This window comes from Vicugna pacos, chromosome 17 (assembly GCF_048564905.1).
Source record: "Vicugna pacos chromosome 17, VicPac4, whole genome shotgun sequence".
In the NCBI taxonomy this organism is placed as follows: Eukaryota; Metazoa; Chordata; class Mammalia; order Artiodactyla; family Camelidae; genus Vicugna; species Vicugna pacos.
In genome coordinates, this window is record NC_133003.1 from 14,453,323 (window position 1) to 14,472,723 (window position 19,401).

The window sequence follows — 19,401 nt, forward strand, 5'->3', positions numbered from 1 at the left end:
TTTGGCTGGGGCCAGTATAAGGGGTAAAAAGGGCTATCCCTCTTGCCTCAGGGTGGAGCTAACTCTGGTAGAAGTCATGCCCTGGAGCTCCCCATGGAATCAGGCTGAAGGTAGTCTTTAGCTGAGATCACTTTCTTGTTTAATTCTTCCCCTGTCTCATCTTGTTTCCTTCACTCCTCTTCTGAGAGCACCCCTCAATGAATCACTTCCACAAGCTCTTCATTCATATTCTTTTTTGAGACAACCTAACCTAAGATGAATCTTCCTACAGTTCCCTAAAATGTCAGGCTTAATGTAAGAGGCTGGTCCAGATCTCTGCCCAAGGACATACAGTCTGCAATTGACTCCACAAAGATCCACCCCTAACAGACCTCTTGTTCCTTCCGGAGCAACTTGAGGGCCTCTTGGAAATTCTTCTCCTTGGTTTCAGTTTCATCAATGGTTGCTTGGTTCTGCTCCTCATATGCCATGGTGACCACAGCCAAGATCAAGTTAACCAGGTAGAAAGACCCCAGGAAGATAACAAGCACGAAAAAAACCATATACATTTTCCCAGAAGCCCTCAGGGTCTGAAGATTCAAAAGAAAGAAGAGAGACATGTACCCAGAGAACATGGGCCTCTGACATGGTCAGGGTTCTCCAGGAAAACTGTAGTCAAGCAGACTTAGAGATGATCACACTAAATGAAGTAATATAGAGAAAGACAAGTATCATATGATAACACTTACATGTGGAATCTAAAATAAGATGCAAATGAACTTATTTATAAAGCAGAAACAGACTCATAGACATAGAAAAGAAATTTATGTTAACAAAATAAAAGGGAAGGGAGGGGAGGAATAAATTAGGAGTTTGGGATTAGCAGATACAAACTATTATATATAAAATGACAAACAACAAGGTTCCTCTACTGTGTAGCACAGGGAACTATTTCAATATCTTATAATAACCTATAATGGAAAATAATATAAAGAAGAGTTTATGTACACACATACACACACATATATGTATAACTGAATCACTCTGCTGTACCCCAGAAACTAATGCAACATTGCAAATCAACTATTACTTTAATTTAAAAAATTTTTAAAAATCTTAAAAAAAAATGTAGCCATGCATACAGCCTTCATCTCAGTCTGTATGGGGACAGGCAGATCAGTACCTGCTGGTAGAGGCGTTCCCAGGAATCCTGTGTCATGAGGCGGAACAATGAGAGGAAAGCCCAAGCGAAGGAATCAAAGCTGGTGTAGTTAAAATCTGGGTTGCTGGATGTTTTAAGGCAGAAATAACCCTCAGGGCAGTGGCTGTAGCAAAAACAGAGACGGTCATCAGTTTCACAGCCTCCTAAGCTTACTGGGGGCAAAGCAGCCCAGGGCTGTGGGAAGAGCACAGGGTTTGAAGTCAAAGACTGGAGTTCAGGGACTAGTCTTCCTTCTATTAGCTGGGTGACCTTGGTCACTCAGTCTCTTTAGGTCTCAGTTTCTCTTGCCCATCAAATGGGGATGAGGAAATGTTTACTTCAGGGTTTCATGTAGAGGGAAATGCCTTGGAGAAGGCTAGTTGGCTGCCCAGACATGATCCCATAAGGTGGAAAGCTCTTCGCAAATTCACACCAGATGAGGGAGAATCAGTATCAATAATGCAGACTTAAAACCTGAGCCAGCTGGCATCACCGGCAGAGTTGTCTTTGAAAGGAGGACTCACATTAGCCAAGTTCAGTGACCGATTATATGTAACAAAGAAAACAACTGTCACTTACTGAGCATTTACTGTGTGCCTCTCTCTCCCCTAAGTGCTTTACAAATGCTGTAATTGAATCATCGCAACAATCTTTTTTTTTTTCTTGCAAATGTGGAAGCTGGGGTTCAGAGAGAAGTCAGTTGTCTAGGACCACACAGATGTCAATGGATTTATTTAAAAGGAAAACTATAACCGTCAAGTAGCCTATGAAGACTGACCTATGAAGGAAGGCCAGATTGAAGATGATTGTTTGGTAAGTGCTGGGGTGGGGAGTGCCGTACTGCTCTCTCTCTCATAATAAGGGGTGAGTTGATGTCGTGAAGTATCTCTAAGCTCAAGGCATGTGAGGTGCTCTCCTCCACCCCAGTGGGATGGTCTGTTTAAGGGAACAGTAATGCCTTTTTTGTGGTGCAGGGTTCTACTTTAGGATTCCTCCACCAACACCAATCTTATTCCAGACATCCACGCAAACATACAATCTTGGGACCCATACAATCGATTAGGGCCAGACAACTTGATTATAACCAAATCCCTATTCTATCCCCAGCCTTGGTTGGAGATTTGTGAGTCCCAGACTCTGTGGACCCATATTTAAAGACAGTCTCTTGGTTTTGCTCTCCCAAGGAGTTAGTTAACCTGTAGGTTTGGTAATTAACTCCAAGGGCAGCCTATTTCTACATCTTCTGTAGAGTCCCCCTGTAGCTGCTACACATCATCAGCTAACTGCTTTGAGAACTAAATGAGACTGAGGTGCAAAGGTTCTTGCAAAGTGCCTTCAACACAGTAAATATTATATGCAAAATGCAAAATTAAAATTCTTGGTGTTTTTAACCTGAAGCTACCAAAAGGATGGACTGGAATAACATATGTGAAAGAATGCTGAAAATCATCAAGTATTTCCTGGTACTTGTTCTCCACCTTGAGACCCCAGATTTTCTTTCTACAGTGCCACTGGTCAGGGTGGGCTTTTGCTCAGGGCTCTGGCTTTTCAGAGGGTCAGCACAGTACCCGGGTTTGGTATTGACAGCATGCCCGTTAGGGCTCACTCCACCCATCGTCTGACCTGGCCTCTACTTGACATCCCAGCCCAATCCATTCCTGTCTCACGTGACCAGGGCCTACCCAGCAGGGTATCTGGTCTTTCTCAGAGCTTGGATCCCAGGAACCGATCCATGGAGCTTGGAGACCACAGACAGGGCTCGTGCTACTGTGGAACCATCCTCATGAGAAATGCCATTATTCAGACAGGAAAAGGACACTGAGGGGCCCTCGGTTTTGATTTTAAGTCAAAGGCAAATGAAAACTGACCTCAGAACATCCCTCTCTCTGAGCTCAGGAACCAAATGCCAACTGCATTTGTGAAGAAAGAGGCCAAGGGGCCCATGATGCTCAAATTCTCCTGTTCGTCCCAGCGCTCAGCTCTAGCTGAGATTGTTTTCCTAGTGAGCTGATTAGGGCAGAACTCCATGCAGGTCCCACCCAGCTCCACTTGCACAGTATAGTTCTGTTGGCCACTCGGGGAGCAAGGTCATGTGGGCTTGGGGTTCCAGACGCCCCCACCATGGAGATTCGGGAGATGAGCCTTTCCGATCTGCTGCCTGATCTCTCTGCTCATGCCTCCACCTGTCGTCAAGGCAGCAGGCAGACCTGAAGAGTCCCCTACCCCTTTGCTTTGTCTCACATTCTGTTCTGCTACCTGGAATGGCTCTGTGCAAACCCTCTCGTGCTCACCCAGCCTGGAGACATCCCTTCAATCTCACTTCAACCACCACCTCTAGGAAACCTTCCCTGACATCCTTCCTGCTTCACACCATCATCTTGCTGTGTTTCCCCAGCCTGTGGAGCTTCTAGGACAACCCTGGATCTCCACAGTATAGCATCTTTATGTATGTGCATCAGAGCTCACAAACTGGCAGATTTCTGGCTGTTTTTGCACTGCTGAAACATTTTGTTTGGCCCACAATATGCAGACATTTTTGGAATTGGTAGCCAATGTTTATAGTTAGGAGAGTTCACATAAAATTCTAAATCTCCCATCTCTCTTTTAAGATTTGGAAGGTTTGGAAGCAGTGGACCCACATTTCCACATGACTTCCAAAAGCTGGACTGGTCAATGGCTACCCCTTTAGATGCGGCATGAACTGTCATTGCCGTGGTTCCCACCCAGCCTACTCCTCACATTTGTTGTTATGTGTCTGGCTTCTATAAGGACTTGAGATTGCCAAGTCTGATGCATGTGTTCTTTCCTCTGTTATGTGAGGATAATAAAACCCATGTGATGAAGTTGTGATAATTAAACATACAGCATCTGACACAAACCATATTTAATAAATATTGGTTCCCTCCTGGGGTAGACTGTTTGCAAAAATGATTACAATTATTCCCCTCCCTGTACCCATATCCCTTAGAAATGAGATGTTGCAGGTTCTCCCATCAAGAGATAGAGTCTGTTTCCCCCACTGCTTGGGTCTGGACTGGCCTGTGCCTTGCTTTAGTCAATAGGATGCAGTAGAAGTGACATTGTGCCTTGGCCTCAAGAGACCTTGCCCACTTCCACTCTTTCTCTTGGAATCCTGCCTCCACCATGAGAATAAGCCTGGGCCAGTCTGTTGAGGGATGAGAGAACAGATGGAGAAGAGACAAGACACCCCAGCTGAGGCTCTCCTAGATCCGTTGGACCCCTGCTAATCTGTTCACTCTGTAGATGCATAAATGAGCCCAGTCAACGCTAGAAGAGCATCAGGCTGATCGCAGCCCAATGTGCAGATGCACAGAATTCTGAGCTAAATAAATGGCTGATGTTTTAAGCCACAGAATCTTGGAGGTTGTTGGTTATACAGCAAGCACTAACTCATACACTCCCTCTCCATGAGCCTGGGATGGCAGAGGCCGTGAATCATTAATTTCTACATCTTCCTCAGGACTTGCAACCCAGGCTTCACCCATAAAGAGCTGATGGCAAGAAGAAGGAAGGGCTGCTAGGCATTGTGCTTTGTCATAGGTTGGACACTCACCCTGAATCAGATCCATAGCCACACAGTAAAGGATCAGAGGTGCCTGGTTTGTTTTTGTAGAAATCTGCAAAATAAAGGAAGACGTGAAAGCCTCATATAGGGTTTTGAACCCTCAAGTCAAGCCTTGAGTGGTGAAAGCAACACTGGTTGAGTCTTCTGCCCAAGCAAGGCGAGCTCCTTTGGCTGTCTGCCCTCAGTGGACAAGCCTGAATGCAGGGAAGGGAATATGTCTCATCTGGGAAGAGAAAAGCTGGGGACTGGCTTCAGCTCTGAGCCTCCTCCAGAAGAAGCAAAATGACCTGTCCCTGGATTTACAGCTCATTTCCTTATAAAAGGGACACTGGGCAACAGAAAACGGGTGGCCCCTAAACTAAAACCCAACTCAGGAGAAGCATTTCAGCAGGAAAGAGGGATCAAAATATATGTCTGTACATGGATGCAGGTCCTTAACAACCCCGGCCAACCAGATCTTGATCCCTACAACAGAAATTTCACTTGCGTTTTTCGTGAGAAGAATAATTGGCTGTCTCGTTGACAGCTGTGCAATTCTTGACACATTTGTTCTTGAGGTTGCCCTTGAAGAGCTGCAGGCCGACCAGGGCAAAGACACTCAGGCAGAAGACGGTGAGAATGGTCACATCAGCCAGCTTCCTCACTGAGTGGATCAGGGCCCCCACGATGACCTTCAGCCCTGTGGGAAGATGACAGCAATACTCCCACATGGATGAGATGCCACACACAGAGCACACGTGTGTGCCTGGCACGCTTGCATCTTAGCTGTCCTACCCTCTCATCACGTACGGGTGTGAGGTGTTTTGCAAACTGGCAGCTCCAAGCCCAGTTCCTCATCTGAACTTTACAATAAACCCAAGAAGCAGGCAGGTGGAGATTACTGTCCCATTGTAAAAATGAGGTAACTGAGACTCAGGCAATGCATTTTTAAAATCAGTCTGAAGCTAATAAATTTTTGACAGTAGCGATTCAATTTAGAAACTAATCGTTGAGTACCTGCTGTGTTCCCGGCACTGTGCTGGGGGTAAGACTACTAACTTCACTCCAGTCATTTGGTATTTGTTTTTCTGTCCTCATCTCAGTCCTGGGAGGCAGCTTGAGGCTGGGGACACATGAACCTCAGTGCATGTATGCATGTCTGTGTGTGTGTGTGAGAAAGAGAGAGAGGTGGGAAGGAGGAGGAGGGGGAGGAGGAAGAGAAAGAGGAGGAGAGGGAGGAAGAGGGGTGAGGGAGAGACACACAAGGGAGATAGAATGAGACAGAGACACAAAGACACAGAGAGATGAACACAGCAATAAAGCGAGGCCATGAGAGACACCGAGAGTCACTGAGGCAGAAAAAGACTCTGAGAAGGAGCACAGCTGGTAGCAAAGATGGGGCCCCTGCTTGTTTAAAGAAGGATGATTTTTTGCTCTGGCAAAGGAAATCACCTTCTTTGGGGAAGCAGCTCCACAAGTAGCAGAAAGAGCTGTCTGACCAGGGAAGCAGGTGGCGAGCTAGCCTTGCCTTGTCATTTTGGTCAGCAAATAACTCACTGAGTACCCCCTGGCCCATGTGGTCCCTGCCTGGGAGCCAAGCAATTGTTAAGGCACTGGCGTGGGGTGGTGTATGCAGTGAGGGGAAACTACATCACTGAGCAGGTGGGCACACTTAGGAACAGCGCTCACAGAAGCCTGGGGCTGGGGTGGGGTGGGGTGGGGTAGGATTTGGGGAAGTTAGGGGAAGACCAGGCAGTCTCCTTGAGGAGGTCAGACCATGGCAGAGCCCTGAGGATGAATATGGGTTGAATGAAGAGAGGAGGAGGGATCCTCCTGACAGAAGAGCAGCGTGGCCAAAGGCTGGAAGATGAGCAAAGGCACGGAGTGTTTGTGGAACCACAAGCTGATTCTGGAAGGTGATGCAAGGTGGTTGGTAGAGGAGAGAGATGACACAGGAGGAGGGTCTGGAGAGGCCAGGTCTGGTGCACAACACTCAAGGTCTTCCTGGCTAAGAGTTGGTGAGAGAGACACCAAGCAGCAGAACTGACTACTCATTGCTATGATTTTCTTCATGAAGAATCTTCCCCAGTAGACCTTGAGCTTCATTATATGCTCACTGTAACACGTTAGCATGATAAATAACATGCCCACAGGTGTCATGACAGTCCCAAGGCTAACCACAAAAGGTCAAAGAGTGGGCTGCAGCCCACTTCCTGGGAATCCCAGCCCCTTCCACAGGGTAGCTGGAATACTCCTCCCACTTGTAGGCGTGGAGCTACTGAGCCCATAAAAACTGCCAACACCACGCCTCATTGCTGCCTCTTTTTGCTCCCTCATATTTGGAGGCAGCCCGCACTCTGTCTATGGAGTGTGTACCTACTTTTACTTTAACCCGAGCTCCTAACCCCCACACCTCGTGGCCTTTCTCTTGCTTTACACTCTATGCAGTACGTATCTCTGCAAATAAATCTTTTATTCAACTGTGTCTCGCTCTTGAATTATTTCTTGCACGAAGCCAAGGACCCACACTTGGCAGGGCACGTCCCAGGGACTCAACGGAGACCTGGGACATGGCCCTCCTCACGCCCAACATCTGTTTTTCCTGCATCAGCAACAGAGATCTTGGCGCCCACTGAGATGAACTCGGCTGGACTACTTTGGTTGCTGAATTGTCCGTAATCAAGAATTGCCTAATTATTTTCTCTTCTGTAGGATCAAAGACAGGGCTGAGGCTCAAACTTTCAGATTCTTGGAAATGGTGAAGACACTCACCAGACACTGCCTTTTCACCTCTTCCCTGTTTTCAAGTTTACACTTTTGGTGTAAAGTATAAATGAGAATCTGACTAGAGGCTTGCCTGAACCCCCTAAATGCAAACATATAACGAAGACGTGGCTGTCTCATCATTTACTGATGGTGAGGTCATGTGTTCTATGGACAGAGCGTTGGTTAGGAACTGGGATGTGAGGTTTCCAGGTCATACTTCGCCTTTAGGGATGAGGATTTGGGTTTTTGTCTTCTACTCTCTGGGCCTCAGTTTCCTTGTCTCTCAAATGGGGACAATAGTCCATGCCCTGGAATTTTATGGGGCTTTTGTGAAAATCAAAGCAGGCTGTGGAAACAACACACACTCTATGAATAAACATGCTGATTTAAAGCAGCTCACCCGGGATCACAGACACCGTCTTTAAAGCTCTAAGAACTCTGAATGTCCGCAGGCCCGAGATCCCTCGGCGATCTATTGCTTCACATATGTATCTGTAGGACCAGAACTCAGTCAGCAACTCTGTAAGAAGAGGGTCTTGGGGGAATTCATGCGGCATAAATAAGTAAGAACAACGTTGGGTAACATGAGCCTAGGAAGGACCCAGAACAGACACTGAGAATCTACTAGCACTTCTACCTATAGACTGAAGCCGACATTAACTTAATTATGGCACTATTTTCCAGAATGGCCCCTTTGAAAAGATGCATTATGATCTAGGAGGCTCCGTGGGCTACGGATGGATGGATGGATATTCTAGCATGTAGGTGTGGCCAACCAGTCTCGTCAGGCCCTGGTTCCTCAGGGAAAGGCCTTCACGTCTGGTAGGTACAAGGCTGAGCCTTGTCTGATTCACTCTGGCAGGCCAGTTATCAGCTCAGATCTGAGGTCTCCAACTTCTCCCCAAGGGTGTGGGACTAACCTTGGAAAATGGCTCCCAGAGCAATAGTCTGTGTCAAAGAAACCCCTGGCCATGCAGTCCCGAATAAGGAAGCTGAACAGAGATAAGGGGACATTCCCAGAGTGGAAGCCTGGACACACCGACAAGCCCCACACAGACATACAAACAGATCAGCATGGAGAAACACTCACGCCAGGGTGATGACACTAAAATCCAGCCAGTTCCAAGGATCCCGCAGGTAAGTGAACTCATTTAGACAAAATCCTCTTGCCAGTATCTTTATCAAGGCTTCAAAGGTATAAATGACAGTGAAGACATATCTGGAAGGGAAGGTGGAAAAGGAGTATTAACTGTTCCTTGGAGAGAAGTCAAAGGGAGCATTGCTGTGATGGTTCCAAAGGAAAACACGTGAAGATTATCACCGAGGAGGGGAAGGGGAAGAAGGGAAGGCAGGGAGGTGAGACACAGACTGAGGAACTCAGGGGAGGCACACAGATGCTGGAGAGTCAGGAGGAGGGATGGGTGTGGCTGAGATGACTGGCAGCATCTGCTGCTCAGAAGGTAGGCAGAGGCCAATGACCGGCAACCACTGCAAGGTTCAGAACAAAGTTTCTTTAATTCTGTGAGGTTCCCCGAGGCTCCCTGCCCTGAGTGAGGGAAGCTGGTAGCTCCTCTCTCAATTTGTTGACTGCTGAGGATTTGGCGGCGGAAGGAGGCTCTGCTATATCCCTCCTCTCCAAACTTTGTTACTTTCTCACTTCTTCTCACCCCATGCTTGGTCTGCCGGCATTTCTGGCTTCAGGGATCCCAGTCTAAGAGCCACAGAAGGCAGTAAACAGGTAGGTGCCATGGAAGAAAAAAAGCATTTAAATTCACAAACATTTTCTCAGGAAGATGGATCCTGTTAGAGGAAGTCATCTCAAAATAGCCTTTGTATCATGCTGGGCACTTTGTGGGTTTGGATTTGAAGTGATGGATTAGAAGCTGAGCTTAAGAGGAGGGCCGTATTTCTCAAATGTTCAGAATCCCTCAGTCACTAACAGCAGTGGTTCTCAAACTCTAGCCTGCATCTGACCGACTACCTGATGGGCTTGTTCAAATGTAGATTTCTGGGCTGTACCCCAGAGTTTCTGATTTGATAAGTCTGGGGTAGGGCCTAAGAACTTGCATTTCTCACAAGTTCCCAGCAGCGGCTAATGCAACTGACCTGGAGAACTACCCTTTTAGAACCACTGACCAAAGGAATTTGGATGCATGCATAAATCACACTTAATTTTGGCTACATTAAAAAAATCTTTGTAAACACTGTATTATGTTTCATACCAGGTAACACTGGTATAAAAAATGAAGACTTTTGATTAAGTATGGCAGATTGAACCTTATGTATTTACACCTCTATCCTTTCTGAAATCCTTCTTAAAGGTAGTGAAAGGAATTTTTTAAAAAGCATACATTCACTAAGACAATGATAACGGAGAGCACAACAGCATTTTGGAAATTAGGAGTTAGGACGGATGAGTGGTAACTGACAGAGCAGACCCTAGAAAGCTGAAACCTTAGCTGGAAGGAGGGAGTCAGAAGCAAGGCAACCCACACCGCAGAGCTTCTTAGGACTTAGGGATGCTAAACACCTCTGAAAGTGGGGTTTGGGGAGATGGTGGCAAGTGGGGCTGAAAGGGCAGTTTAAAAGTCTTCACAAGAAGTGTAATAGGGAAGAACAAATCTGACTCCATATTAGATCTGTTCCTTCAGCTCTAACCCTGGGCTGCTTCTTATGCTTAGTTATACTGGCTCTGCACCTTTTGTAAAAGAACGTTGCCTATAGCCTGGAATATGCAAGACAGCCCATTCCCAAGGCTCTGATCTTGAAGGGTCTGACACTTTCCCATCCATACAGAGATACAAAGTTGCAGGACAGAGAATGGCCTTTGTCTTGGTGGTAGTTTACGGGGACACCATAACCTGACCAGCTGCAAGAACAAAGGATTCCAACACCAAGAAAACCAACCACGCCCCTTCCCCTTTTTAGTGTAAAAGTAACTTGAATTCCGACTTGGGTAAGATGGTGGTCTGGGACATTAGTACCCTACCTTCTCTGCCCCCTGGCTTTCCAAAAAAAAAAAAATTATTTCTTGCCTTAACACCTGTCGGGCAGCAAGCAGAAAGAGTTTGGACTTGGTAACAAATTTGGGGGAAGCCAGCCGGGGGCCCTGCTGTTCATGGCCAGCCAGCCCTGGTTGGGGAATTTTGGAGTAAGGCTCTAGCAGCTTCTGGGACCAACTGTTCTGAGGATCTTCCCTTCAGAATTCCTGGAAGCAGCACCGGCTACCCTAGTGCTTGGCAGTTAGAGCAAGAAATTGGCATCTGGGAGCCGATGGGCTCCACACAGTAGGGTGAGTCACTTCAGTGTGGACAGCCGGAAGCTTCATTACTTTCCATTTGGGTTTTTTTTTTTTCCCCTCCAGAATAAGCCAATTTCGTTTTGTATTTGAGTGGGGTACCCTGTTGGAGAGAGGAAATAGTTGTTAGACTTTTACCTGATTTATGAGCTGGTTCATTTGTTTCTTTAGATGCTAGCATTTGTGTGCACTGTTTGTGTTTTGTTTGCCCTGTATTTCTGTCTTTAAAAAGTGGGGAATATTTCAACCATCCCTAAGGAAAGTCTTCTGAGGTGCATTTTGGATAAGTGGTCTGATTCCAGCTACGAACTCACGCCTAAGAGGAAGATGAAAAATGTGTGGCCGTAGTACCTGTTCGGATCCTCACAAGCGGTTCATGCAGGTTAATTCCCATATGCTGCCAACCTTGCTGTGTTGATTACACCATTTGTGGTCTCCTGTGTCCTTGGTATATGGAAGGCCCAATGGTGGTAAAGAAATGGCTTAAGATTGTGGCAAACCCAGGAATACCAGTCCCACATATCCAGCTGGTAAACTAAACTTCTCCAAAAGAAAGAGGGACAATATAGGATAGGGTAAGCCGAAACATGAGCTGAGTGAGGTGATGATGGAGGATATAGGGCAACCTTGGGTAAAGTGATGAGCTTCCAGAATGAGTGTTTCCCTGTTGTTTCACACTTTAAAAGCAACATCTATCAATGTCTCCAAACTGAGGGATCTAAGTATTCAGTTAAAAACACCCACAAGTATTCAGGAAAATGAATGAAAAAGGCTCATATCAAGGCATAACATCACAAAATTTGGGAACATTGTACACAAAGAGATCCTAACTTTTTTTGAGGGAGTGAAAGTCACAGCTCGTATATAAAAAAGATTGGGAATCAAAATATCATCAGATTTCTTAATAGCAACCTTGGAAGTTATAAGACAATGAAACAATGCCTTGAAATCTTTGAGGAAAATAATTTCTAATATAGAGTCTCTTTTCCAGTTAAACTGCTTAGATAAGGGTAGAATAAAGATATGCCAAGTCTTAGAAAATTTACATCCCACCTACTCGTCCAAGACAGTTACTAGAGAATGTGCTCCATCAAAAACAAGGACAGAACCAACAAAGAGGAAGACACAGGATGCAGGGGAGTGACAAATGGAATCCAAAAGATTCCATAAAAGAGCTGTGAATCAGGATCAGGAAACATCTAGACCAGACTGAAGCAGGAGGGGGGAACTATAAGGGATTTTCCCAAGAAAAATGGAAACTGATGGATAACCTGATGTGTTCAAGTAAACTGAAGCAATAGTTAAACGTCTGGAGAAGAGTTTGGGTACAAAAGAGTGATACATATATAGAAAACTGAGCAAATGAAGAAATGAAATCCTTCCTAATTCCACAGAAAGTAAAAACACTATGCAAAGACGAAATGTAACCAAAGTACACTGCATGATACAGCTGTGAATAATATTTACTTAGCAATACAATTATACGGTCATATATGTAGTCAGACTGTGCATGTTATCAGGTTATCTAACAAAAAATTATAACTATAATGGGAAAGTGAGTGTGAGAGGAAATGAGTGGTGTGTATGTGGACTGAAGTTTTTCCCTCATAACAAAAAGCTAACAGATAATATCTAACATGGAAAAATAAAAAAAATAGTAGTCTGAGTATATTATTAGAGATAGGGAGGTATCAGAAGAAAGCAGTAAAAAAGCTGAGAGTGGTTGCCTGTAGAAATATGGGATTAGGGGTGAGGAGATGAGAAGCATGAAATTGATGTTTTTGTTAGAATCTTTATGGAACTATGTGACCTTCTAAACCATGGATCTGTATACCTTAAATAAAAGTAAAAATCAAATTTAAAAAAGTGAATAGCAGTAATTTTTTCCCCTCTCTGTGAGAGGAGAAATAATGTTTGAAATCATTCGTGAAGCAATCTATATCTGGCCGGATAGCTGCTTGAGCTGTCAGCTACCATAGCTTGTTGGGCTTCCCCCCCACTCTATGTTTTCTAAATTAGAAAATCTTAACTCAGAATTATAGGTTGTTGGGAAGCTTTGACAGATACTTCTGGCTTTTCAGATCAAATGCAGATTCTGAAATTATGGAGAGAGTTCTCTCTAAAGACTATTTGCAGTGTTTCACCAGAGGACAAGTGCCCCAGTTTAGTGCCACTGAAAGCTAGAAGGTTAAAGGTTTCAACCTGGGAGACAGCGGCTGATGGAGTCACACCCTCCCTTCGGTGGCATCTGGCTCCGAAGGTATTTGTGCATGTTCAATTGCAGCATTTGGACGTGATTTTTAATATGCAACGACATATCTTAGGTGTTTTTTCCTGATAAATGGAGAAAATCGTTGGTGTGGGGGAAAAGTGAAACTTTCAGCCACTGAGCCCTTTGTACCACTGTTCAGTTTTAAGAAATCTTGATGTCTAGTCATTAAAAATCCTGATATTTGGCCTTGAAGTCAAAGACCCATACTATTCAAAATCTTAAGTGTAATACTGAGACATGCCATGTATATTCACAGAAATGACCATTTAAAAAGATTTCATTCCTTATTTTAAAACACTGCAAACCATTTTTTGTTTGCCAGCCAGAGCAATTTAGCACTGGAGAGCATCTTATACTCACTATTCATTTCATCCCTGTGGTCTGGAGATACATATACTAAGTGACCGCAATCACATTGTAGTCACAACTTCCATGATGTCCCTCAACAGCAAATCAGGGCCTGGAGGTGTGCTATGGACCCCTGCTGTTTTCATCAGTAAGGTACATCCGGCATTTGGAAACATTTTCCATTTGTATAGCGATGCCTTTCCTTGCTAACTATGTAGTGGAGCTTCCTCAGTATCAATTCAACCATCTTTTTCTCTTTAATCGTGTTAAAATATAACATAAAGTTTACTACTTTAACCATTATTAATTATGCAATTCAGTGGTATTAAGTACATTCACAGAACTGTGCAGCCATCACCACTATCCAGCGCCAGAACTTTTTCATCATCCTAAACAGAAACTCTGTGCTCATTAAACAGCAGCTCTCCATTCCTCCTTCCCCTGATTCCTGGCAACCTCTATTCTCCCTTCCGCCTCCATAAATTTGCCTATTCTAGGGACCTGATATAAGTAAAATCATACAATATCTGTCATTTTGTGTCTGGCTGATTTTACTTAGCATAATGTTTTAAAGGTTCATTCATGTTGTGACATGTATCAGAATCTCATTCGTTTTTAAGGCTGAAGAGTATTATTCTGTTGTATATATATACCGTAGATAGAAGGTAAAATGTTTGCTTGTTTACATACATAACAGTCACTAATTTTAAATGCCAGTCACATTATAAGAAATACAGTAGTTCTGATAAAGGAATTCTACCGATTATTTCCTGCTTTCTTTCCAATTACAATTATTTGTCATTGGTTTTGAAGCTGGTTTCATATCTTACCAGCAAGGGTACAACTTTGCTTGTTTTACTATGAGGGCAAATGATGACTCTACAGTTTTCATGTCTTTCAACCTTTAATATCAAATTTTGACAATTTTGTACTGGAAATCCTTACTTTGTATAGAGAAAGTCAATTGGTTTAAAAGTGATAAACGTTTTTGGAAAATGATATGAAAGCTTTGGTAGCTTTCTGTTATTATTTCATAAAAATGTTAACAGATAATGAACTAAGTACTAGAACAAACGGATCATTGATCCAATAAAATTTAATGATCATCTTTCGTCAGGCTCCCTGTTTTCTTACTTATCTTCATCTGCCTTTGTGAGATTATCCACATCCATTGCCCACTTGTCTCATGACATACAGATTCAAGGTTTATATTTGTGACAGAGTCCATTCATATTTGTGAACCTTATTTCATATTGTAGGATTTATTTTTCTATTTTCATCACCATTGTTATGTTTCTGCAAACTGCCTGTGAAATGATGGTTCATTTTTTTGAATTGTGATATTTTGCAACAAGTAGGAATGACAAATGCAAGTTTTACAAACGTAAACCACAAATGTGAACGTGATGTCAGACGACAATAAAATCGTTAAGGTCAACTACCCATGATTAACTCCAGGTTAACCAGTGTGAACTAAGTCAGTCCCTGAAGCACAAACACAGCTTTTAAAAACATAAAAAGTCAGAAGTTCTGTGAAAATTGTGATTAATCTTCTATTTCAGATTTTTAAATTATCTGTGCATAAAATGACTGCATTTTTTCTTCTGAATCTGTCAAGTGATTTAGAGGCTAATGAGATACTTTGATCACTTATTGAGAAACACTGTAGGGGATGAAAGAGCTGAATTGCTCTGCAGAACACAGGGAGAATTTGGAATTCCTAGGGACAATACAGAAGGAAGACCACAAGGCAGAAAGACGGAAAAGCAACCCAAAGAGACAGCTTTCTTCTTCACTTTGTCCTGGTGATTCTCTAGTTTCTTTCTGAGCACTAGAAGCGATTTAAAAAATGGAGTACACACATACATGGAATGGAATATATACATAACCCTCTCACAAGCAGACAGATAGGCAGGCAGGCAGGAGGCAGGGAACTACCTTTATCAGCAGGTAACAGTGCAAAGTTAATGTTTCAAGGAGGTATAAGGGCAAGGAGGGGAGATAAGCGTCCAAAAGACTGTTTCAAGAACATGGCAGTAGGGTTGGCTCCTGGTGCTGCACTGACTACAGTTTAATTTTTACTAAAAAATACACAGCATGATCGTTGCAGCCCCAGTCTACCCCAAGGACATCTACTCTTTTCCTCCCAGAGACAGTACTTAACCCATGGGTATTACCAGTTTCGTTACCAGTTTTTCAAAAATAAAATCCAGAGTCTGATAATTTTCTTGAGGCCAAGGATGCTACCTCTTTAAACAATATCTCTTATTTCCATTAATTCTCTTTCCTTTCCCTTCTGTGTCACTTAATACCTGTCACATAAATGTCTAGCACTACGACCAGATAGGTTGATTTTTATCTTTGCTGTTTTTAAAATTGTGTTTATAAAGGAAACTTTGTCACAATTTAATTAATACAAAGTCTGAAGAATAGATTTAATAATTACTGGGAATGGAAATTGGTACAACTTTGGAAAACAGTTTGGCAGTATCTCAAAAACTAAAATTGTACATCCCTTTGAGCCAGCCATCCCGTTCCCCTCACATTTACGCATATTGTGTATGCACAGATACATGTGTAAGGATGATCACCAAAGAATCATGATGGCAAAATATGAGGATTATGTTGATTAGGATCAACAGAAATACCTAATCCATAGAATAACAGTTACATAAATTTTGCACCATCCATGTAAGTAAAATCTTTTCAGTCAGTTTCTGCAAAACATGCTGCTGAGATTTTTATTGGGATTTCATTGAATCTATAGGTTAATGTGGGCAGCACTGACATTTTTAACAATAGTGAGTCTTCTAATCCATTAAATTTATTTAGATACTTCAAAATTTCTCTCAGTAAAGTTCTGTCATTGTCAAAATACTTTATACTGTCATTTTTTTCAGCACAAATGACTTGTGCATATTTTTTACATTAACTTTTGGGTTTATAAGTTCTGTCCTTTTCTTTTCTAGCTAATTAATTTTTTCTTTTACATTATTCATTTCTTCTTGCTGTTTTCATTTATTTTATTCTTCTTTTTTATAGTTTTAGGTTAAGTAATTCTTTTCATTTTCTACTGATACAAATATTCTATGCTTCAGTGCTATGGATTATCCTCTGTGCTCATCTTTAACTGCACCCTATAGGTTCTGATTAAAGTGTTCTTGAATTTTTTCTACCCTAGAAATTCTATAATTCTGGTCTGTAGCTTTTCTTTCAACTAAGATTTCTTTAAGAGAGGTTTTAAAAATTTTACCAAATGGAAAGACCTCTCTTTTTTTTCTTTTCTGATTTTGTTATTATTTTCTCGTTTTATTATTTCTACTTTGGGATATTATTAAGGTTTTTTTGTTTAATATCTGGCTGATTTATATGATTATTCTTCAGGGAATATAGTTTTAAATGTATTAATTAGATCTCATTAATTATGTTACTTTGGTCATCTATTTCTTTATATACCTTTTAATGCATTTGATCTGTCAGGGCTGAAAGAAATTAATTACACTTTTCTGTCTCTATAACGTTCTTGTCTATTTACCCTAATATTCCCATAGGTTTTGATTTGTGAACATTGTTGTCACATTATTTGTTTGTGAAGATATACGTTACTGTTTATGAGTTGTTAAGTATTACTGTGTGTCATTTTTCTTCTGTTTAATAATTTTTGGCCTAAAGCCCACCTTCCCTGATATTAAGATCATGCCTCCTGCTCTTTCTGTTTGCTTTTGCCTGTATCTTTGTCCATTTTTTAATTTTTGGCCTTTCTGTATCACTATGAGCAGTGTATTTTTGAGTTAACACACAGGTTAATATTGTCTTGTTATGAAACCCAAGTTTTTTTAAGCAGATGAGTCAAATTCATTTATATTGATTGCCATGATAGATTTATTTGATCTAAGTTTGCGTATATTGTGTTATGTTTTTAATCATTTAAAAAAATTTCATTGTCTGGTATATTTTGCTTGCTTTATTTTTCCTCTGTATGATTCTGAATGTAGAAAAGCTTTTATTTGAGTTCTAGCAGTTGCCTTAAATGATACATGCACAGTTATAATTAGAACTCTGTACGTTGCCCTTAGGATGCTATCTCTTTAAACAGTATCTCTTAATTTCCATTAATTCTTTCCTTTTCCCTCTGTTTTATCCATCATATGATTGTATTTAATAATATCTTTTTCCTGCTTACCTTTGTACTGTTAAATATAATTTTAAACTTCTTTATACATCAACTTTAAAGAATGCACTTTAACTTCTCACTATAATAGAAGCAACAATAAATGTACATCCTCAGCTTCCACGTATTCCCTCCTCCTAGTCCCAATTTTTGCTATTTGTACCCTGTCAGCATTTTCAGGGCCTCCGGGATTTTCGGGGGTAAAATGCCCTGATCCTCATTTTTATCCCTCTCTGCAGGCACTGTTAACAAGCTCTGGTCTGCTGAGTCATTTACCAGTCCTCCACCCACTTTCAGTCTTCTGAGATTGTTTTGACATCTTTTGTCCTCTGTGCTTCCTTTTCTACTTCTCTTTGTTCTTGTATATTCTTATTCCCATGCTGTCATTTCATTGGCATTTTGAGAGGCCTGGGGTGAAATATTCATGCTATCTTCCATATTTAACCAGAATCCCCAAAATAACTCTTACTTTTGAGAGAAAATGCTTTGCATTAAAAGTTTAAAAGGATAGAAATTTTACATGCCATACCATCTCAGCATACATATAGAGAAAATAAACTAAAACACTAACAGCGATTTATCTACCTAGATGCTATCTTCTGACTTTTGTTTTTCAGTGTTCTGCATTTTATGCAATAGTCACTTACTTTAAACTTATTTTGTTTTAAAGCTTTTCATTATGATATGTAATATGCATAATGAAAATGAACATGAAATTGAAATTATTTGTAAAGTGAATGTCTGTGTATTAGTCAGCTCAGGCTGCCATAACAAATACCATAGATTGAGTGGTTACACAACTAATATTTATTTTCTCACAGTTCTAGGGGCAGGTGCTGGCATCATCAGATTCTGGTGAGAGCCCTCTTCCTGGCTTGCTAACGGCAGTTTCTTGCTGTGCCCTTACATGGTGGAGAGAGAGCTCTGGGGTCCATTCTTCCTATAAAGGTACCAGCTCTATTGGATCCTAGCTCTGTCCTTATGACCTCATTTAAGCTAAATTGGCCTGCTTAAAGTCTCCTTCTCCAGTACAGTCACATGAGGTAGGGGTTAGGGCTTCAATACATGAGTTTGGGAGGCCACTATTCAGTCCACAGCAGCTCTGTGACAACTAATCATGTCACTAAATGGTACCTTTTGAGTACCCACAAGCCCCTTCCCTCCTCTGCCTTTACAGGTTACTACTATCCTAATTTTTGGTGGTTTTTTTCTTGCCTTTTAAATTTATATTTTTACCTCCTAAGTATGCATCCCTAAACAAAACAGTTGTTTTATTTGTTTTTGAATTTTGTATAAATGGAATCACATTTTTGTAATATTTTGTGTCTGGCTTTTTTTGTTCAATATTATATTCTGAAGATTCATTCCTATGTGGAGATACAGTTTATTCATATTCACTGCTGTAAATGATCCCTTCTTAAGGATTTAACAGAGATATTTAATGTATTCAAAAATATATGAACATTTTGGTTGTTTCTACTTTGGGGCTTTTATAGGGAAGGTGCATGGACTTTCTTGCAGCTATACCGTGGTGCCTATAAGTACATATTTCTGTTGGGTGTATGTATCTAACAGTATAATTAGAGGATCACAGTGTATGTGTGTTTTCACCTTTACTTGATAATATCCACTGCTTTCCAAAAAGGTTGTACAAATTTACATTCCCACCAGAAATATATGAGTTTCTGTGGCTCCATATCTTTCTCAATACTTGATATTGTCACACTTAGAATTTTCCTCATCTGATGAGTATGTAGTAATCTCTCAGTGTGATTTTATTCGCATTTCCTTGATTAAGAAA

At 41.8% G+C, this 19,401-nt stretch overlaps 1 protein-coding gene and 1 long non-coding RNA gene across 2 annotated transcripts in view; one reads left to right on the forward strand and one right to left on the reverse strand.

Annotated features, from left to right (window-relative positions):
* Positions 1-19,401, reverse strand: part of SCN10A (sodium voltage-gated channel alpha subunit 10) — a 77,195-nt gene that overhangs the window by 49,697 nt on the left and 8,097 nt on the right. Inside the window, 6 exon segments of the mRNA XM_072941026.1 lie at positions 372-569; positions 1,163-1,304; positions 4,755-4,845; positions 5,209-5,445; positions 7,912-8,003; positions 8,602-8,730. Of these exon segments, the coding sequence (XP_072797127.1) occupies positions 372-569; positions 1,163-1,304; positions 4,755-4,845; positions 5,209-5,445; positions 7,912-8,003; positions 8,602-8,730 (889 nt within the window).
* On the forward strand, positions 1,869-18,535 carry LOC140686719 (uncharacterized). Its single transcript, XR_012060537.1, has 3 exons — positions 1,869-1,993; positions 8,196-8,333; positions 18,422-18,535. It is a non-coding gene; the product is annotated as an uncharacterized lncRNA (long non-coding RNA).